The 22,034-nt window shown below is 46.5% G+C and overlaps 1 protein-coding gene across 5 annotated transcripts; it reads left to right on the forward strand.

Annotated features, from left to right (window-relative positions):
* The first annotated feature begins 6,044 nt into the window (after positions 1-6,044).
* LOC115042302 (cadherin-2-like) lies at positions 6,045-21,411 on the forward strand. Of its 5 annotated transcripts, none has more exons than XM_029500433.1 (16): positions 6,045-6,224; positions 9,293-9,428; positions 11,215-11,438; positions 12,115-12,288; positions 12,640-12,795; positions 13,080-13,224; positions 13,328-13,500; positions 13,589-13,726; positions 13,805-13,990; positions 14,386-14,639; positions 14,792-14,934; positions 17,174-17,407; positions 17,788-18,021; positions 19,219-19,358; positions 19,670-19,831; positions 20,110-20,316. In XM_029500433.1, exons 1-16 carry the CDS (start codon positions 6,183-6,185, stop codon positions 20,314-20,316), a joined length of 2,748 nt encoding a protein of 915 aa, XP_029356293.1. In that variant the 5' UTR covers positions 6,045-6,182. The 5 variants fall into 5 exon arrangements, 3 of the variants coding, with proteins under 3 accessions (XP_029356293.1, XP_029356294.1, XP_029356292.1); XM_029500434.1 differs by having other exon boundaries at positions 11,215-11,279; positions 11,382-11,438; positions 13,589-13,990; XM_029500432.1 differs by having other exon boundaries at positions 13,589-13,990; positions 20,110-21,411.
* Positions 21,412-22,034: the final 623 nt, after the last annotated feature.

Here is a 22,034-nt window from a genome sequence, read left to right on the forward strand (position 1 = left end):
ATGATTCTATAAGAAAAAATCTGTGCGGGTGTGTTTAGAGCTGGTCTTGTCACCTAGATCTGATGCTTTGGGCTCAGGGCCTGTGAGTTGCCAGGTTTCGGGACCAGCCTTGTACAGCAATGAGTTATGGACATTTGTGTTTCTGTTGTCAGGATTTCCCACTCTCTGACCGTCATTGGTTAATTTTAAGGCAACTTAAGAACAGAGAGTTTGGTTTGACAGGCGACCTGAAGACAATAAATACCCAGAAAGCTTTCACCTCACTGGTGAGTCTGTTGTGCTTACAGGGTGGAGATCGGAATCAGACAGAACTGGTTCTACTGGAAACACATAGACACGCACAAAAGGTGACACACCCTCAGGCATACACACACACAGTGACACATCCAAACAAAGATATGCACTCTCCCAGGCACACACAAATACTGCCCCCCTCCCCACACACACATACTCAGAGTGGGACACGTGTGAGGCCCACTAGCGTGTGCCCACATTTTTTAGTGTATTTTAATTTTTATATCGGTATTTTTGTTTTGGTGTATTTGTAACATAATTCGATAGTACGACAGTATGGTTGGACTTGGAGTGGCAGCCATTTAGCCAGTAGGGGGCGCTGTGAGATTGTGGTTTACCCGTTGCTCCGAGTTGGTCACTCTCATGGCTGCATGATCCACGTCACTCGTGTCATCCTTTCTTCTTTGCCATTTCATTTCAAATAAGCTCAGAACTAAGTGAATGTTCTGTGGTAGTTTTTGTCTAGGTACAGTCAGCTATGATGAACAGTGGTGTACTTAATCAAGACCAAACTCTTTATAAAATGATTTAAAGAGACCCAACAGATCCCAGGAAGCAGGAAAAACTTCCTTTAAGAGGCAGAAACCTCGGGAAGAACCAGGCGTGGGGTGTCTGCCTTGACCAGTTGGGTTGAGAGAGAAAGAGAGAGAGGCACGGGTGGTGGGGTAGCGTAGGGTGAGAATGAGAGCAAGAAAGGGGGTTATTGAAAACAGGTGGAGGCAGGAACATGATGCTTCATGGAGCTCATGGAGATGATGCTGGAACATGGGATGGCAATGAGTCACCACCTGCAGGATGAGGACAGGGAGAGAGAGGAGAGGAACTGAGAGAGACAGAGACTTTAGGAAAACATGGTTAGTAAATGCAGTACACGTTCTTAGAACTGGGGGAGACAGTGATTTTTAAGAAGCATGGTTATTGTCAGCACATGCAAGGTGGCGGAGAGTGGGAAAGAGAGAGAGGCCTATAGCAGCATAGCTAAAGACTAAATGAACTTTAACTTTTTATCTATCAGCTCTGTCATACAAAAATGTTTTAAGCCTGGTCTTAAAAATTGCAAAAGAGTCCAATACTGGAAGTTGGTTCCATAGAAGCGGAGCCTGATAACTGAACGATCTGCCTCCAGATTTACTCTTGGAGACTCTAGGAACCACAAGTAAACCTCCATCTAGAGAGCGGAGTGGCCTGCTAGGACAGTAAGGAACTATGAGCTCTCTGAGATATGAGAGAGCTTGGCCATTAAGAGCTTTATATGTTAAAAGAAGAATCTCATTGATTTTAGAAATTAATGGAAGGTTCGATATGGGTCTATAGTTGGCCAAAACATCTGGATCAAGATTCAGCTTTTTAAATTGGGTTTTGATGACTGCGGTCTTAACAGTCTAAGGTACATAACCCAAAGATAAGGCTAGATTAATCACATATAGAATGAATGGCTCAATTAAGTAAAAATTTAAGAGGCTAGTTGGTACTGGGTCTAATAGACAGGTTGATGATCTGGATGATGAGAATATAGAAGCTAGCTCTGAGAGATTTAGAGGTGAGAATGATTCCAGATGTACAATGGCCATTGCAGTTGATTCAGGAGTTGCTGTATTCAGTAGAAGATTATTGTCTAATGTAGTTTAATGTATTGTTAATCCTGTGTTTATGAGAATGCCCGCCAAGAGTAGTCGAAATGGCAGCGCCGTAACTCGGGTACTGTTTAGACAGAAAAAGTTGTATAAGTTAGGGTGGCCAGCATGTCTCCATGCTTTTGATGTAAGCATTTTTTTTGTTTCTTTGTTTCTTTGTTTGTTTTTGATCGAAGAATTGGCTCAATGTTATATTTCATTATTGGAAGATCAGAGAGGGGAAGAACCGCTACAGGATGAAGATGGAGGATCAGCTGCAGCAGAACAATGTCAGCAGAGTCTGGAGAGGCCTGAAGACCATCTCAGGATACAGACAGGCTGAGGGAGAACAGAAGTGGGTGAATTAAGTGGGTGAAGTGGTGAATTAAGCGTTGATTCTGTTCTTATGTTCGACCCTACAAAGTTGCATCACTTAATGTCATCACAGGATGTAGAGAGATCTGCAGGATGACACATTCTGAACAACAGAGACCAGAATTCTGTCCAGACAGTTACACTAACAGACCAGAGTCTGCATCATGAGCGTATCCTGTCATAGTCAACACATGTCCTATATATCCTTCACCAACAGAAAAAATATAAATTCACTGCCAAAGATAGTCCCTAACAAATGCTCTGTGTCCTCTTGTTTTAAAAGCATTTATGAGAAAGCAAAGTGCACAGCTGTTTTACAAGATTAGAGGGTTTTTTAATGAAACTGTTTTTCAATGAGTTGGTTTAAAAAATTCAAGTCTGCAGTCGGCCACAGCTGCTGCTCCAATCATCTCACCGACATTTGGAATCCATCTTCTCTTGAACCTGGTGTCAGCTTGGCGCCACAGACACAGACTGCATCACATTAAACGCTGTGCTAAGGAGTATCAGGCTTACTGAACCTGAGACGTTATTAATTACTTGCTCACTAATGTGATCACTAACAAGAGACCCAATTAGTCCAGCAGAGCAAAATCTCATTACCTTCAGACTCCATTAGAGTCCTGACGCCACGAGTCAGGTGTGTTTATGAGTGTCATACATCAGTCTGAATGGACCAGACAGTGCTGCTCCTTTTCCTCTGTTGATAAAGCTGCAGCCTAGTACCAGACTAGGATAAGGCTGACCTGGGTGAGTCTTTATTCGTCTAGCAACAACAGAAACTTCCCTGTGGTTTCTGCAGACCAGACCCACAACAGGTCCAGACCAGGTTCTGATCAGATCACCACCACCAGCAGGATGAATGGACTGGATTTATTTGGTTCACTGAGACCAAAGCAACTCCCCCCAAGGGTTAGGGTTAGACAGGGTGTCAGCAGTGGGCGGGTCTACTGAGGGAGTGTGCCAAATTCCACCAGGACCCTGGTCTATATAAGATTCCTGGGATGACTGAACATAATGAGATGTTGTGAAGATGAATTTTATTCAGGAGACTCATAGCAACCCAAAGAAGGGTGGTTAGGGTTAGGGTGAGGCTGAGGGGGACTGGAAGAAGGAATGGCGGGGGGGTGGGTCTTCCTGAGCCACAAAAGGTCCAACAGTGCCAGGGTGGGGATCCTGTTCTGCATGTGTAATTCCTGTCTCTCTGAGAACACCAGAGGCACCTGAAGAAACATTAAATTTACCTGAATAGTGAAGAAAATTCCAGATCTGATGATGACAGTAACAAAACTAGAAGTCAGCTGACAGAGAGGAGGAGGTTGTGGTGGATGGACGGGATGACGGATTTCAGATCATTTGATTTCCTCTCTGAAATGGAACTGAACTGTTATTTATTCATCATCATTCACGACCTCAGCTGTTTTACAGAAGGTCAGAAGGTAACTGTCAGCACCACACCTGATACCTACAGGGTCACCTGCAACTGTTCTCGGACTGTGTGAGTGTTGGAAGACCAGGAAGCAGCGTTCTGGATCGGTGTGATGAATGGATTCAAACCATTGCCAGCTCATTAAAGTTTGATTTCACAGAGTTACTAACATTCAGCTGGAAGAATTGAATCAGGATCAAAGGAGGTTTGGCTTTAATGGATGACTGTCTGTCACTGGATGGCTGAGCATCTCCCCAACAACTGCTGTTCTTCTGATCACATTGATAAGATAATGGTCTACCAGGACCCAAGGGTCCAGCTGACCCCATCAAAGGGCTCTGGATTACACTCGAACACAGGCCGTTCTGAGAGTCCTGAAGACATAAAGGTTTAGTTTCTTCATGTTGAATTTGAATTTTGAGTAGGGTTCTTATATGGAACCAACTTCCAGTATCGGTCTGCAGGCAGACAATTTTCAAGACCAGGCTTAAAACTGGTCTTGAGCTTATAGTTAAAAGGTTAAAGCTCACTTACTCCCTGGGTATGCTGCTACAGTACATGCCAAAAGTATGGACACATTTTCCTATTCATTTGAATGAAAAGGTGTGTCCAAATCTTTGGCCTGTACTGTATAGGCCTAGACTGCTGGGGAAAGGACTGAGCATCTCTCTCTCTCTCTGAGACTGAACGTGGTCAGAGCGAACTTCGATGAAAAACAATATTTATTGTCTGTATTTCTGTGTTTTGTTGAAGTGTAGTTGGGTATAAGGTGTTTGTTTAATGTGTGTTTATTTGTTAGTTGTTGTTTGGTGTCCTTGTGTGTTTTTTGGGGAGTTTGCCAGCCGGGCTTTGTCTGGCCGGTGGCCGTCCCTGCAGCATGGTGGGGAACTCCGCTGACTTCTCCAGGCTGTCGTGGAAGCACAGCGTTAAGGTGCCCGAGTGTCCGCACACCGTGGAGGAGGTCGCCCTGGCTGTGGGGGAGGAGGTTGGCCTCCAGGATGAACAGAGTGGTGGTTCTGTTCCTAAACAAGGTTTGGAAGGTGGAACAGGTGGTAGAGAAGGAAGTCATGGTGAGTGGAGCATTCACTCCAGTGCAGCTGCTGGAGACCCCCACCAAGAGGGTAATAATCAGTAACATCCCCCCCTTCATTAAAAACCAGAACCTGTCCAAAGGCCTTTCCAGGTACGGGCAGGTGGTCGGGCCCGTCAGAATGGTGCCATTGGGATGTAAGTCACCGAAGCTGTGGCACATGGTCTGCCACAGGAGACAGGTCCACATGGTTAAGCACAGAGGATGACATTTTTAAATGTTTTATGTACAACATTAAGTGACTGTGCTGATGATTATTTAGGCCTTCTGGCCTGCTCTGGGATCAGACATGCTGGAGGTGTTCCAGGAGAGTCTCCAAGCCGGGCTGTTACCTCAGAGCTGCAGGAGAGCCCCAAACACTGCTCCCCAAAAAAGGTGAGCTGCAGGACCTGAGGAACTGGAGGCCGGTCTCCTTACTGTGTGGGAACTACAAGGTCCTGGCCAAAGCTCTGGCCCGGAGGCTCAGAGAGGTGATGTCCGAGGTCTTTCATGTGGACCAGAGTTACTGTGTGCCCGGCAGGATCATAAGTGACAACGTCACTTTAATTTGGCATGTTTTGGAACTCTCCAGCTCATTGGACATGGACACTGGTCTTATTTCCATAGACCAGGAGAAGGCTTTTGACCAGGTTGAACACCAGTACCTGTAGCAGACGCTTTGTGCTTTTGGGTTCAGTCCAGGTTTCATAGCTGGGATCCAGGTGCTGTACCGTGACGTTGCGAGCCTGCTGAAAATCAGCGGTGGTCTGGACCAGCTGCTCTGATCAGTTTGTGTGTTTGTGTTGCCTAGTGACCAAAAGATGTGATTAAACCTGTCTCTGAAAATGAGTCAAATGAAGTCTGCCCGAGGTTTCTGTCTCTTAAAGGAAGTTTTTCCTGCTCATGGGGGGGATCTGTTGGGTCTCTTTAAATAATCTAGACCTGCGCTATATGTAAGGTGCCTCGATGTAACTTTGTTATGATTTAGGGTGTTATAAATAATTCTGATTTGATTTGAATATTATAGTAATTTTATAAACATGTGACAGCAGGAGAAAAACTGTGAAGATGATCATCATCATTTTAGTTTAGAACATGAGTTATGATGCTTTTCAGACATTCTCATTTAAATGTAGCCACTTATGGGCTTCCGTCTCCATCCAGACTCAGTGACCCCCCCTCCGGGCTCAGTGAGCTTCTCCAGTAGAGGGCGGCACTGAGGCGGCGAGAGGCCGACATCCAGTCATTAAAGCGGACTGGAGAGTCTGTGAGCTGGTCTGAGGAGACAGACGCGGACAGGCCGGGGGACGGAGGGAGGACGCCTCATGCCTCCGGAATTTACGGAGAATTAACAGTCTGACGTCCAGGACTCCGGACTGTGCCGGATCAGGGAACACACAGGATGCGTCCGCTGGGGGTTTGGCTACTGATGGCGGCTTTGCAGGTAAAACAGCTCATTTCACTTGGAGTCCGCTCCCAAAAACCGGCTGCAGCACAGTGCAGCTCAATCGATCCGGATAGAGATTCTCATCCTAACAAAGGTCCAGGTTCAGAGAGCAGCGGAGCCAGTGCGGTTAATACCGGGTCCGGATCCGCCTCATTTCTGCATTTTTGCTAGGAGTCAGGCCCGAAAACGGTGGCCGATGGACAGATCCCGGACCTGCTCCCGCACCAGAGGGAAGCGCCTGACTCGCCTAATCCAAACACCGTGTGTGTGTGTGTGTGTGTGTGTGTGTGTGTGTGTGTGTGTGTGTGTGTGTGGGTGGGTATGCATGCATGCGTGCGTGTTTGCATGTGATGGTTTATTTCTCTTTGTGATGAGACTGCTGCTGTTGTTGGGCTGTGATCCAGGTTGTGCACTGGGCTCAGGGTTAGGATCTGGTCTTGGGAGAGGTTTCAGTTAGACTTTAGGTCAGAGAAAGCTTGATTCTGATCGTGGTCCTGATGCTGATCGTGGTCTTGATGCTGATCGTAGTCTTGATTCTGATCGTGGTCCTGATGCTGATCGTGGTCTTGATGCTGATCGTGGTCTTGATGCTGATCGTAGTCTTGATTCTGATCGTGGTCCTGATGCTGATCGTGGTCTTGATGCTGATCGTGGTCCTGATGCTGATCGTGGTCCTGATGCTGATCGTGGTCCTGATGCTCAGTCTGTTGTGGTTCAGTTCTGAGTTAAAGCTGTAGCTAAGGTAAAACTAAGCTACTAGGCTGTGATCTACTCTCTAGTTAAGATAGTGGTGAGCTCCAAAGACCAGCAGCCCAACCTGGATCTGAGTGTTTCTGAAAAAAGACTGAGTGTATACGACAGCACACCAGAGGCGGTCTGGTTCAGAGGAGTCCACTCCTGGGCCATGGGGACAGGAACCTGTTGGTCCAGGACTGATGTGCCTGATGGCCAGTCTGCCTGTGAAGGTCTGAGTATCGAGTTGTAGTTTGTGTGTGTGTATGTTAGATTCCTCTCTCTCTGCTTTCTCTCTGTGCAAAGGGTGCAAAATTTTGTTTCTAACCGGCATGAGTCTTGAGATACAGTGCAGGCCAGAAGTTTGGACACACCTTCTCATTCAAACGAATAGGAAAGTGTGTCCAAACTTTATAACGTTCCATAGTTGCTGTGTACACCAGAGGTGTGACATATGTGTTCAGCAGCTCATTCGAGTTGTGGAAAGCCAGGGTCAGGATTTCATTGACCTGAATGGAGAGTGGCATGTGTATGAAGTATGAAGTCCGTAAGACCTTCAGTTTTGTCTGCAACTTGAGCTGGCAGTTTCTTCATATCTGGAGTGCCACTGATGGAAAATATAGAAATATATATGTGTGTAATAGTGCAAATAGTACAAACACTTACAGATATCTGATTGCAAGTTTGAGAGAGTGAGAAATTACAGTTCAAATCCTTGATTTACCAAAGTTATTGTTATTATTTATTATTATCATTATGGCCCTGTGATGGACTGTAGGCCTGCCAGGGTGACCCCGCCCTCGCCCAGTGTGAGCTGGGATTGGCTCCAGAACCCCCCGTGACCCAGAAATGGATCAGAGGAAGAAGATGAGTAAATGAATATTATTGTTGTTGTATGTGAATATGCATGCACATTGCATAGTTTTAGTGAAATAACATGCACCTCCAGAAACAAATAACAACTTTAAGACTAAGCCCCAACCACACCATCCTCCTCAGGTGATGAGGGCTAGTTTAATGAATACAACATCTGATCAGAACCCTTCCTGGTTCTAGAGCACAGCTCCGGGATACAAGTACCTCAGTGCCGATAGTGCTCCTGGTTAATCTGACTAAAAAGATCATTCTGTCCATAGGGACTGTGGGACAGATCCTGAACCAAAACAACATATATTTCACAACAAAGTACAGAGAGCTCACAGGAGGGAAAACAGAATTCACATCAGGCTGAGGCTGAGTTTCAGCCTGCTGTTGATGCTTCTGGTCCAGACAGCTGCTGCTCCTGGTGTTATTGGTGGTATGAATGCTGCTGGTTCTGGTGCTACTGGTCCGATTGTTGGTAGTGGAGTGTTGCTGGGTCTAGGTCTGAGATTACTGGGTCTGGTGTTGCTAAGTCTGGTATTAACAGTCACACTGAGAAAGGAGGCAGAATCTCAGAACAAGGATAAAGTTTCAGTCTGCTAGTAAAGTGAAAAAAGTTTCTATTCCGCATGAGAGTCCACAGTCAGAGGAGAGTGAAGGTGATGAAGACTCTGTGGCTTCCTCACTGATGTGGATTCAAGAGTGTTAAAAAGTCCCTGCTGGTTTCTTTGCATCAGTGTCACACTGAAACACTTGCATTGAAACAGTCTGTTTCAATTGACCTGCTGCATGTCTCAGCTCAGGGCTCTGCTCTTCAAAATGTGGCCCAGATGGACATCCCATCTTCCTAAGAGATTCCGACACAAGACAGGAGCTCGGTGACCATGCTGCTGTTTGTCAGCATGCTGTCGGTTTCTACAGTCACCCGTTAGAGTTAACACAAAGAGGAGCAGGAAGAGGCTCAGAGGACTAGTATCCCTCTGAAGAGCAGAGCTGATTTGGTGGGGAGACCGCTGACATGCACTATCTTGAGCCAGTTAAGTGGACTGGGACTGTGGAAATCCTTGTTCTGGATGGATTTAAAGCAGTTTCACTTCAAAGAACTTCCTAACTTCCACTGTGGATTGTTTACGGTGTCGCACTTGGAGGGCAAAATTGGCTGTGGATTACAGTTAACCCAAACCGGATCAGGGGAAACAGAATGGAGAAAGCAGCAAATTATGTTACTGTTCTGTGTTAACAGTTTGTGTAAAATAGATTCAATTATTACAAACTGATGAAGGATGAGGAAACATTTTGTAGTGTGGCATCACTACGATGATGAGCTGCTTTTCGGAAATGTCATGAGATCATTTAAGTTTCTGGGAATCCATTTTACTGACTGTTACAGTTTTTAGACAGTTGATTTATTTATTTATTTTTTTTTATTTAATTAAAAAAATGTAAAAAATCTCTCTCTATTTCAACTGCAGGTAGCCCATGGTGAAAAGACTGTACGTTTGTTGTCAAGGAAACAGGCAGTGCGGCCATGCACAAGAGGGTTCACACATGAAGAGTATGTGATCATCCAAGATGGAGATCTGGGAAAAGGACAGGCTGTCTTCAACAGTCAGTATACACACACGCACACACATATGTCAGAGCCCTTATGTCAGCATGATGATTGGTCACTGGATTTTAAATGTACTTCCTGTTGCGATGCTCTGCTCCTTCTTGGCATACAGGAAGTGGAATAAGAGTCACTGACTGCTCTGACCTCAGAACAGCATTGAAATAACAGCTGCTCCAAAGACAATGACACAAAGACGCTTCAAGTCTGTAGCATTTGAGTCATTTTAGCTGCCGTCACTGACAGTTGTCCAGTTACCATAGTGTGTCAGGGTCTGTCATGTGTCATGTGTATTTTGTTGACTCATCTCTGTGTTTTTCAGTTTCCTCTATTTATTTTGTATCGCTGCCTGTTTTGACTGCTTTACTACTGGGTTTGACCCTTAGACTGTATTAAAGACACTGAGAACTGTCCTCTGCCTGCCTACCAGTCCCAGTGTTCTTGACATAGTTACAGGTGTAGTCGCCCCACCCAGACTCTAATTGAGGAGCAGCGTGCTGACGCTAAATCATCTGTAGCTTAGTTTAGACCAGAGGTCTCCAACTCCGGTCCTGGGGAGCTACTGTCCTGTATGTTTTAGATGTTCCCTGCTCCAACACACCTGAATCAAATGATCAGCTCGTCATCAAGCTCTGCTGAGGTCTGATCAGGAGCCACTCTTTTGACAGTTTAGACAGATAACTGTGGCCAACTGCAGCTAAAGCTGGAGGTTACCACTGTCTCCTGTGAGTCTGGAGTGTTTTCATGCTGTTGCTGTGCAGCTGGACTAAATCGTCTTTTAAGACTCTGAGAGCTGTTAATTATTTAATCGGACTAGAAGTGAATTATTAATGAGAGGGGTGAGGATGGAGGGAGGGCCTGAAGTAAGAACAGACAGAGTGTCTGGGGGATGAGCCGTGAAGGAAAGGAGGTCAGGGGTGGAGATCAGCACAGACTGGGTCACCCTGTCTGCTGGATCATCCTCTCTGGGCTACTGAGGTCTGATTCTCATCATGAGCAATGCTGGATATTTCTTACCACAACGTGTAACGCTGCAAGAATTCAGCTGACACAAGGATTTTTGTTTATATCAGTCTTGGTTTACAATTATGAGATGAGCATAGATGCTAAGACTGTCCTGTCCACCAGGAACAGTCTGAAGAGTTGGTTGTGTTGCTATGGCGAGAAACAAAATAATAAGGAGAATGCAAAGTTTATCCAGCCAGCTGTGTGTCTGTGTGTATCGTGTACTTCCTGTGAATCACTGACCTTGCATCCTTCTTATTAAGGCAGTGAGTGTCTGTAATTCGACCTCATGCTGCTGGTCAGCGTTCAACCATGGACACCCCCCACACACACATGCAGGGGATTGACCTACTTCACTCCTGCAAAGCCCCTCCTCCACCAACTCCTTCACTCAAGACCAGGACTCTGGTCAGATTTGGAGTGCGTTTTGGGATGAGGCTATAGTCTGGTGTCTGGGTGGGTGGGGGGCTGTGAATGGCTTCATTAACACAGAGGAAATAAGTTGATGTCAGTGTGAGCAGGTTCAGGAGAAGATCAGTGGTCGTCTCTTGTTGTTGGGCCAGATCATTTCTGTCTGTCTTTCTTTCTCTGTCAGTGGGGGAGCTATAATTCAGGGGGGATTGGGGGCTCAGGTGGCCTACATTCTGACTGTGTTGCCAAAAGTGAGGGACTATCTGACTTTTTGAGTCAAAGCGCACATTTATATGTAACCTTGTAACAATACAGACACACACACACACACACGGGTGATGGTGGTCTGACAGCTGTCTGTCTCCACAGTTAGCTTCGAGGATTGTGGGCACAAGACAGTCTGGTTCAAAGTCGGAGAATCATCTGATTTCAGGGTGAGTGAGGAGGGCGTGGTCTACACGTTGCGACATCTCAGCCTGGTGGAACAGAACACCGCTTCATTGATGGTCTATGCTCAAGACCTGCTGTCCAAACAGGTCTGGAAAACCAGAGTCCACTTCCATGGTCGTCCAGATGGCAAGAGGCCTACAAAGGTAAACATTGGGAGTAGAATACAGTCGTACAACTGTGACCCCCGCACCGCAAACTCCACCTCTAATGATGCTGTATGCAGATATAAAATCACAGTTAGCAGATGCAGAGTTTTAACAGGTTCCATAACCATTTACACCAGACTGAATTCTGATTTATCAGGTCAGTATCCCACAACAGGAGACAAGCAGGTGGTGTCACTGCAGACTACTACACAGGAATACTTTCTCACAGGGTACTTCTGCTGTGTTTACAGGACCTGTAAATGCTAATCCTGCCAGGCTTTTAATATGAAATGTCTTTAAGGAAGTGCAGTGAATGAAACGGTGTGTTCATCACAGCATAATGTGACACAGTTGAGCAAGAGGAGCAGAGGGATTAAGGCCATAATCACTTCTTTGTTGAAGAAATTCTTCATGATTCTAGTTAAGGAAGGAAAATTTGAGATGAAACATCTACCTCAAATGGAGGGGACGCTCCTCCTACTTCTTGTCATCATCACAATGACCATCAACATCATTGTCACACAGTGATAGGTGGTGGTCACTAATCAGACTATGAGGAAGGATGAATCCTCTAGAATGAGGTCAGAAATACCCCGAATCACCAAGAGCTCCCAGCTGGATGGTTGTGTGTGTGTGTGTGAGACTAAAATAGACTTGTTTACTGTCTCTGCAGGTAAAGCCCAATAATACAACACTGACTCAGCAGGTACCAGTGATCTTGTTTCCATGGCGCAGCCCGGTTGTCAGGGGCGATGGCACTGTGAGGCGAGTGAAGAGGGACTGGGTCATTCCACCTATCAACGTCCCTGAGAATTCACGTGGACAGTTCCCTGAGGACCTCGTCAGAGTGAGATTCACACACAGACCTGATCCAGCCTGACAGTTTCCAGGAGCTCAGACGATAAGAGTAAAAGCAGCTTTCAGCCCTCTGAAGGCGACTGGCCAGTCTGAGACAGTCTGTGGACTCTCCAGACCAGACAGACAAAATGTAGAATGAACAGGAAGCTGCCTGTGAGCCGGCTCCCATAAGCACTGCAAACTGTCTGAATGTTTAAAGACACGTAAAGTGTAAAGGTTTACAGGTCCAAGGTCCACACCACACTAAAAAAACACTTTGTCTTCTCCTGACTCAGGTTCCAAGCACTTTGCCCATCTTTCCTTACACTCACATATGTAGACTTCTCTGTCTCTGCTTCAGATCCGTTCAGACAGGGACAAGAACCGGATGCTGCGTTATAGTGTGACAGGCCCCGGCGCCGACCAGCCCCCCACTGGCATCTTCATCATCAACCCAATCTCAGGCCAGCTGTCCGTCACCAAACCTCTGGACAGGGAGCATATCTCCAACTTCCATGTAAGAGCTCCTGAGGACCAGTTTTTCTACGTCCCTATATCGCTCTGTCAGTCTGTCTCGCTTTCTTTGTGTATCTCTCTCTCTGCCTTTCTGTGTCTCTTACCCTGTTTCTGGGACAGAGGGGGTGTCTAGAGCTGCACCAGCTCATCAGCATGAGATCCATCTGATCAATATTTATAAAACTGGACGTAGCTCAGCTCCTTGAGAAGAAGCGACTGAGCCAGAATCCACAAAGCCGACTGATCACAACGCCTCCTTCTGTTTATGACTGTGTGTGTTTACAGCTACGTGCTCACGCCGTGGACCTGAATGGGAACCAGGTGGAGAACCCCATCGACATTGTCATCAACGTCATAGACCAGAACGACAATAGGCCGGAGTTCACACACACAACGTTCAATGGCTCCGTACCCGAGGGCTCCAAACCAGGTACTCACACACACACACACACACACACACACACACACACACACACACACACACACAAACACAAATAACCCAGTGACACCTGACCCCCTCCCTTTTTTCCCAGGATCCTTTGTGATGACAGTGACAGCAGTGGACAAAGATGATCCCAAAACAGCCAATGGGATGCTGCGATACAAGATCCTCTCTCAGAATCCTCAAAGCCCCTCCTCCAACATGTTCACCATCAACAACAGAACTGGTGACATCATCACTGTGGCAGCGGGCCTCGATCGGGAGGTGTGTGTCAATAACGAAGATGGTGATGATGATAATGATGAAGATGGATGATGATGATGATTATGATGATTATGACCTCTGACCCCAGAAAGTCACCCAGTACACGCTGATCATCCAGGCCACTGATATGGAGGGAACCCCCACATATGGTTTGTCAAACACGGCAACCACTGTGATCCGGATCAGTGACATCAACGACAATCCCCCAGAGTTCACCACAGATGCAGTAGGTCCACACACAGACAAACACACATACACACACTTGCACACTGAATCCTCCCCTGTCCTTATTTGCCCCCTCCAGTTCTTTGGGGAGGTCCATGAGAACAGAGTAAATGTGATTGTGTCCAACCTGACGGTGACGGACAAAGACCAGCCTCACACTCCGTCTTGGAGTGCTGTGTATCGCATCATCGACGGAGACTCGACAGGACGCTTCTCCGTCCCCACAGACCCAAGCACCAATGAGGGTCTACTCACGGTGGTCAAGGTGGGAATTGGCCCCTACTCACATTCAAGGCTGACGGACTGCAGACCAGCTACTGGACCAGCTGACAAACACAGGGAGACATACAGCCGGCCCTATCAGGGCTGCTGATCCTGTAGGACCTGTTGGACACGTTAGATCTGTTAGTCCACTGGACCTGTTGAACAGGGAAGTATGTGTCCATGTGTATGTCACTCTGTCTGGCCGCTGATGAGGAGCTTGTCCACTGTAGTCCTTGTGGACCATGAAGGTCAGACCTCCCGTTTGGTCTCATAGCTCGTCTGTGGTCTTGTGGTCTTCATTGCTCCTGCCCAATGAATCATGGGACGTGTTCAGGTTCTGCTGTTCTGGTTCTGTTTGTGTTGAGTTTCATGACATATATCCCTTGCTCTGTCCAGCCAATCGATTTCGAGCTCACCCGCACCTTCACGCTGACGGTGGAGGCAGAGAATGAAGTTTCATTGGTCCAGGGAATCCCCCCTCATCGTCAGTCCACGGCAACTGTCTCTATTCAAATCCTAGATACCAACGAGAGTCCAGAATTCAGCCCCAACCCCAAGTCCATCAAACTGGAGGAGGGACTTCCTGCTGGGTCTCTGCTCACCACCTTCACGGCCCAGGAGCCCGACCACTTCAAATATCAAATTGTCCGGTAAGACTTTGTCCCCTGGGGTGAAGGACATCTGCTCTCTGGTCAAAGCTACAGGAAATAGGTTCAGCTCAGAAATGTGTGTCTCTGAATGTCATGCTGAGGTTTCTGCTCGCTCGCTCTGTCTCTCTCCTCCTGTCTGTCTCTGTCTCCAGGTACTCCAAATTGTATGATCCGGCTAACTGGCTTGAAATTGACCCAGTCAGTGGTCGTATTTCCACCATTGCCGTCCTGGACCGAGAGTCTCCTTATGTGAAGAACAATCAGTACAATGTGACCTTCATGGCATCTGATAGCGGTGAGATCTACCACAGTACAGAAAAACAAATCAGATTTATTTATAACGTGCCAAATCATAACAAAGTTACATCAAGGCACTTTACATATAGAATAGGTCTAGATTATTTAAGAGATGCAACAGATCCCCCTAAGAGCAGGAAAAACTTTAAGAGGCAGAAACAGGCTTGGGGGGGTGGCATCTGCCTCCACCAGTTGGGTTGAGAGGGGGAGACTTTTAAGCCTGGTCTTGAAAATTGCTAAAGAGCCCGAACCCCGGACCGAAAATGGAAGTTGGTTCCATAGAAGAGGAGCCTGATGGCAGCCAATGAAGAGCCGCTAACAGGAGAGATGTGATCTCTTTTCCTAGTTCCTGTTAATATTTGTGCAGCAGCTTTCTAAATCAACTGAAGGCCTTTCAGAGATTTGTTTGGACATCTAGATAGTAATGTCACAGTAGTCCAGTCGAGAAGTAACAAATGCATGAACTAATTTTTCTGCATCATCCTGAGAAAGGATATTTCTGATTTTCCTAATGTTTCTCATGTGGAAGAAAGCTGCCCTACTAACTTGTTTTATGTCAGGGACAAAGGACATGTCCTGGTCAAAAATTACTCCAAGGTTTCTTACAGTGGAGCTGGAAGCCAAACTAATGCCATCCAGACTGATTAGATGATTAGATAGCATTCCTCTGAGGTGCTTAGGGCCGAGTACAACAGCTTCCGTTTTGTCAGAATTTAGATGTAAAAAATTTTGGGTCATCCAGACTTTTATGTCTTCAAGACATGCCTGCAGTCTGACTATCTGAGTGACTTCATTTGGCTTCATTGATAGGTACAGCTGAGTATCGTCTGCATAGCAGTGGAATTTGATGCTGTGTTTTCGAATAATGTTGCCTAGAGGAAGCAGATAAAGAGTGAAGAGGATTGGTCCAAGTACTGAACCCTATGGGACTCCATAACTGACTGCAGTACATGAGGAGGAGCTGTTGTTAACATGAACAAACTGATGTCTATCTGATAAGTAGGATTTGAACCACCTTAGTGCAGTTCCTTTAATTCCAATTTCATGTTCCAGTCTCTGTAGTAAAATATTATGATCTATGGTGTCGAATGCAGCACTGAGATCTAAGAGAAGGGTGGAGGCTGATCCATTGTCTGAAGCCATTAGAATTTCATTGGAGACTTTAACCAGCGCTGTTTCTTTGCTGTAAGCAAATCATTCCTATGCAGAGGATCTTGTAATTGGTTTGCAACTGCTTTTTCAATGATTTTGGATATGGGCGGTTAGATATGGGTCAATAATTGGCCAAAACATCTGGATGAAGATTTGGCTTTTTAAGCTGGGGTTTGATGACTGTGGTCTTAACAGTCTGAGCTACATAACCCAAAGCTAACTTCAAATTGATCAGATCTAGAATAAACAGCTCAATTGAGTAGAAAATATCTTTAAAGAGGCTTCTGCAGCTGACTCAAGTCATACTCCTGAACATACACAAACACACAACACACAGCCAACAGGGAGAGACAACAGAGAGACTATGCTACTGAGACCTGAGGGATCACTGGTTCAACTGAGCTATGGCTCTCTGTCAGCCTGGCTACAGTGCTGAAGAGAAACCTGGGGTTGTTCTTGTTTTCTTCTATGAGTGCTGAGTAATATGAACTTCTAGCACTGCGGAGAGCTTTTTTTAATCAATTTTTAAGCTTTCTTCCCAGGCTCTGTGAGACTCTTCTGATTTGCTGGAACGCCATTTTCTTTCTAATTTCCATGACGTCAGCTTTAAGGTACGATTCTGAGAATTATACCAGGGAGCCAGCTTCCTCTGTTTTGTTACTTTCTTTTTGAGAGGGGTGGCATCATCAAGATTTGAACACATTGTGGCCATAGTGCTAATCACGAGGTCATGAACCTGTGTATGGGAGAAATCCTCATTTGAGTTTAGATGTGGCATTGTTGGGAATGATGACAGAATGTTCTCTTTAAATTTAGCCAGCATCTTCAGATAAACATGAGGTAATGGTCCATCAAAATGGAGTTTTGAGGAAAAATTGTTAGCTTGTCAATTTCAATGCCAATGTTAGAACAAGATCAAGGATATGATTGAAGCAGTGTCCCTCTGTCTTGTTCCATCCTGTCCTTCATCTATACATCTCTCTGACCTCCAAGCTGCTCAGTTTCTGGTGGCTGGTAGAGGACTATTATGGATGAATCTAGTGTTCGTATTTAGTCTGTGCTCTATGTGACATCATTGTGTCCAGGTGTTCCCCCGGCCAGCGGGACAGGGACACTTCAAATCTATCTGCTGGACATCAATGACAATGCGCCTCACGTGTTGCCATCGGAGGTGGAGATGTGTGAGAGACCAGATCGCACCGGCATCAACATCACAGCCAACGACCCTGATCTGAACCCCAACGCTGGTCCCTTTGCCTTTGAACTGGCTGGTCGACCATCAGACGTCCGCCGCAACTGGACTCTGAGTCGCCTCAATGGTCAGTAAGAGCTCACTGGACCAGACACTAGGGACCTGAGAACAGTGTCACTCAGGCAGTCCTGTCCAATCCAGTCCGTTTCAGTTTATTCCTGTCTAGCCCATCCAGGCCTTTGGCCCAACCTTGTATTGCTCCATCGGGTGACACCTCCCGGTTTGACTGGGTGTCAGTCAGGACTATGGTCTCAGGTGTCTGGTGTTGTAGGGATCAGGGACTTGGTGGTTGGTATCTGTTTCTATGGGACTGGCAGTTGTAGCATGTGATGTCATTCTGTGGGAAAAGCTATTGAGAGTCACTTGTGTTGCTTGAATTAGCAGCTCCACAGACTACAACAGTCCTACAGAGACCCAGTACGACACATGTATCTGTCCGTCCCTCAGGCGAGTACGCCCAGCTCCAGCTGAGGATCGGCTTCTTGACCAGCGGCTTTTATGAGATTCCCGTCATGATCACAGACTCTGGAAACCTGCCCATGTCCAACACGTCTCACCTGAGAGTGAAGGTCTGTCAGTGTGATCACCACGGCGACTGTGTGGACATGGAGCGGATCATCGCCGCCGGACTGGGAACTGGTGCCATCATCGCCATCCTCATCTGTATCATTATACTGCTAGGTAAACCTCATACACGCACACATACACATACACACACTGAGAAAATGACACACACTTAAGACTGCAGCCCCTGAGGGGAATCTGCAGGAACAAGTTTTTGACAAGTTTCAGATCCAAACCAGGTTTGACCACCAGGTCCGGTCCTGTGGAACACGGTCTGGTGAAGTCCAGCAGGATGATGAACATGATGAGTGAGTTTGATAAGTCAAGTTTCTGGGCTGCAATTTGACTGTTGCTACAGCAACATACTATGTAAAAGCTGGTGGAAAGAGAGGACAGAGACTTTTCTTTGCTTCATAGCTGATCGCTCGCCCACAGCACTGTCCAGTCTGGTCATCAATTATCAGAAATGAATTATAATTAAGACACTAATATTCAACACTAACTCTGAAATAAATTCCAGCCTTGGAAGAGGTTTGGTATCTGAGAGAGTGTGTGCAAGTTTTTGTGTATGTGTGAGTTCATGTTGCTAACGCTGCTGTAGCTCCTGTGGTTTTAAAACCTCCTCGGATTTTGTGTTGCAGCAGCTGATCCTGTTCACTCCTGGTTCCTTAAATAAAGTCTTGGACTGTGCAGGTCCAGCAAAACCTGCTCAGAAGTCCATTGTCCTCTGTAGGAGCAGAGAAACAACAGCAGCTGGTTGTGTTGTCTTATCAGATCTCAGATCATATGACACAATGACCATCCCTTATTGGTCAGTGAGGGTTCTAAGGGACCTCATGCTGTGGGAGATGATGTTCTCCACTGTCTGCTGTGTCTGTGGAACAAAGGAATATAACTGTCAGAGATCTAAGCTGTGGTCTTCACTGAAGCTCTGATCAGGTGACCATCAACTCCAGCTGCTCTCAGAGGAACCTTCATCATGTCTCCTGCAGGTCTTCAGGGTCCTCTGGACCAGTGAAGTTCACTGTAATGCATGTTAACCTCAATCAGCTGGTACAGAGCTAACCATTCGGAAAGATCCTTAAATCAATCAAGTCTGATGAAGACAAGCTGGAAGCTCACTGATGAAGTCTGAGTCACTTCTGGTGAGAAACAAACTGACGTCAGTCAACCTTCATATTAACTCAGAACAAAATCACTGTGGCCGTTGTAGAGCCCTCCAGGTTTCTGTGTGGTCCTGGTCTCTGTCCTGGTCTCAGTCCTGGTCTCTGTCCCGGTCTCAGTCCCGGTCTCTGTCTTCCTCGTCTCCTGCAGTCCTGGTTCTGCTGTTTGTCATGTGGATGAAGAGGAGGGACAAAGAGCGTCAGGCCAAACAGCTGCTGATCGACCCCGAGGACGACGTCAGGGACAACATCCTGAAGTACGACGAGGAGGGGGGGGGGGAAGAGGACCAGGTACACACACATGCACACAAACATACACAGATAAAGACAACACACACACAACAACATCAGCAGGTGAGAGTGTGTGATGTTGCACTGTCAAAATAAGATTTTCTTGACTCAACAACTGTGACACCAACATGTGTGTGTTTGTGTCTCCACTGTCTGTCTTTCCATTTTGTTTCAATGTCTCTCTGTTGTGTGTCTGTGTTTGTCCTTTTATTTGTTTTTGTGTGTCTGCATCTCTGTTGCCTCTGTGTGTGTGTCCATCTCTCTGTTGTGTCTCTCCATTGGCTGTGTGTTGTGTGTCTGTGTGCATTCAGGACTATGACCTGAGTCAGTTGCAGCAGCCTGATGCTCTGGACCCAGATTGTGTTAAAGTGGGTATCAGACGTTTGGACGAGCGTCCGCTTCATTTTGACCACCAGTACCCCGTCCGCTCGGCAGCCCCCCACCCCGGAGACATCGGTGACTTCATTCACGAGGTAGGGCTACACACACCTGTCAGGTTACCTGGTTAGCTCACCAAACCCCGCTCACATGGACCCACAACCAAGCCACCTGACATCTGATCTGTTTTCAGAGAGAAAACAGAGCAGAGGTAGGGGGGGGTTAATTGAGTCACTGACCCAAATCCTACCCATAATCCCTTCCCTCCTTCCCTGTCCCTGATGTCCATCTCAACACACACACACACACACACACAAAGAGCCTGGTCTTTTCTCACCCCCCTCTCTGTCTGTGCCGTCCCCTGTCTCTGCAGGGCCTGAAGGCAGCAGATAATGACCCTACAGCCCCCCCCTACGACTCCCTGCTGGTGTTTGACTACGAGGGCAGCGGCTCCACTGCCGGTTCCCTGAGCTCCCTTCATTCGTCTTCCAGCTGCGGAGACCAGGACTACGATTACCTTGGCGACTGGGGGCCACGCTTCCGCAAGCTGGCCGACCTGTACGGTGGAGGGGAGGATTAGTGCCCTGAGCCTCCACCAAGCACTGCCCACCACCCACCCCACCCCTGCTCAGAAGCAAGGGTGTGGGTGGGGTTAGGGACACATGACATGGGCTACAGACGGGGTTTTGGTGGAGTCTTGTGTTTTACCAGGAACAGCTTGTAAAGACTGAGAACTGCATTGATTGTGGGCAGAGCTAGGCCCAGCAACAAAGAGCGTTCAGGCTACAGACCTCATCATCGGAATATTAGCTCCCAAGCAAACAGCAGGGGGCTCAAAGGGGACCGTGATGGTAGAGCAGCCATGATGCTCATCATCACTCGAATCTGACAGTTCAGGAGCTCTTAGGTCAAACGTGCCTTTTGTACATTCTTTGATTGTGTTCAGTCCTGATTCTGTCGCTTTGAGCTCGGCCTCAACTGGAGCTTTGTAATGCTAACGAGTGCATGTGTGTGTGTTCACCTTGTTACCTGTGTGTGTGTGTGTGTGTGTGTGTGTGACTGGATGGAGGTCCGTCGGAGGAGGAAGCAACAGACACATGTCTCTCCTGTGCAGCTCTGGGTGTTGATGGTCTGACCTGTGGTGACAGTGGCTCCTGGGGGGTGTTCTGACTCTCCTCTTTTTTGAAGTGACAGGGATCCACCATGTTGTGGATTTCACAGCAGGAGAGTGACACTATGGTTTCAAAGAGCCCCTGCAGATGAGGAGGTGTTAGATTATCCTTCAAAGGTTGTTTTAGGTTTTAGGGGGTGTATGGGGGTCTTCCCACTCAGAGCTCTCCAGCAGAGCTCCATGTTCTTTCTGCGGAGGATTTATGTACAGTATTCTTCGACTTTAGATATACTCCATGGTTTATTTTTCACCGTGTGACTCATGCAACTGATGGAGGGAGTTGTTGTTCCTGGTTTGGTAGCAAAGACACTTGTTGATACTGGGACTAAAAGGTTGTGTTTCTGCTGAGGATTTGTGTTCTCTAGAAACTGTAAACTGAAGCTGTACAGACTGAATTTTTCTCTTGTTCTTCTTTTGGCTGTGCTTACACAAACTGACATGCTATTATCGTCAATCCTTGTAAATGTGTCATTTGGATTACAAATTAAAATGTTTTTGCATGTTTTTATCTTTTCATTATGAGAAAACCATATTTTTTACATTTTATGGAAACAAGTAAAAGACCAGCACACTCACAAGAACACAAAAACGCAACAAACTGGAAACACCACCATATGAAAACATTGTCCCTATAGAAGAAGAATATAACCCATTCTGTTGACTCGTGTCATGAATTTAGCCTTACCCTGAATTTTATATTCATCTATAGCAAACACTCTCAAGAGCTGGATCAGGTGGGACTTTTCTGCTTTTGGAGAGACCTGATCTGGCCTTAATCACACTAGCTGTGCTTCTGTTGTGTTTTCATGCTGGTGTGGAATTGATCCTTAAAGCTCCAGGGACATGCTCAAAGCTGAAGGGTCACCTTAGCACCTGTTAATCAGCTATGTGTTGCTTGCCGACTATTTGCATTATTTGAACTAGTCTGAACGAGCCTCCTGCGTGACTGACATCCTTCAAACAGATATTTCAGTCATTCAGTGACATAAATTATTTGTTTGTTAATCAGTTCATTAAGTGACCAATGAGCTGCTGTTCTTGATATACTCCAAGTAAATGGGTCACACTAACTATTTTTTAAATTTCCTCTGAACTTTTTCTTGTCCACAGACTCTGAACTGAAGGTC

The sequence above is a fragment of the Echeneis naucrates genome, chromosome 4 (genome assembly GCF_900963305.1).
Source record: "Echeneis naucrates chromosome 4, fEcheNa1.1, whole genome shotgun sequence".
Lineage (NCBI taxonomy): Eukaryota > Metazoa > Chordata > Actinopteri > Carangiformes > Echeneidae > Echeneis > Echeneis naucrates.

Bases quoted from the DNA above. Each gene is read 5' to 3' on its own strand.
- LOC115042302 (XM_029500432.1), top strand. From the start codon at position 6,183: ATGCGTCCGCTGGGGGTTTGGCTACTGATGGCGGCTTTGCAG. The intron at 12,796-13,079 runs GTAAGAGCTCCT...GTGTGTTTACAG, and splicing joins AGCATATCTCCAACTTCCAT to CTACGTGCTCACGCCGTGGA. The intron at 19,832-20,109 runs GTAGGGCTACAC...CTGTCTCTGCAG, and splicing joins TCGGTGACTTCATTCACGAG to GGCCTGAAGGCAGCAGATAA.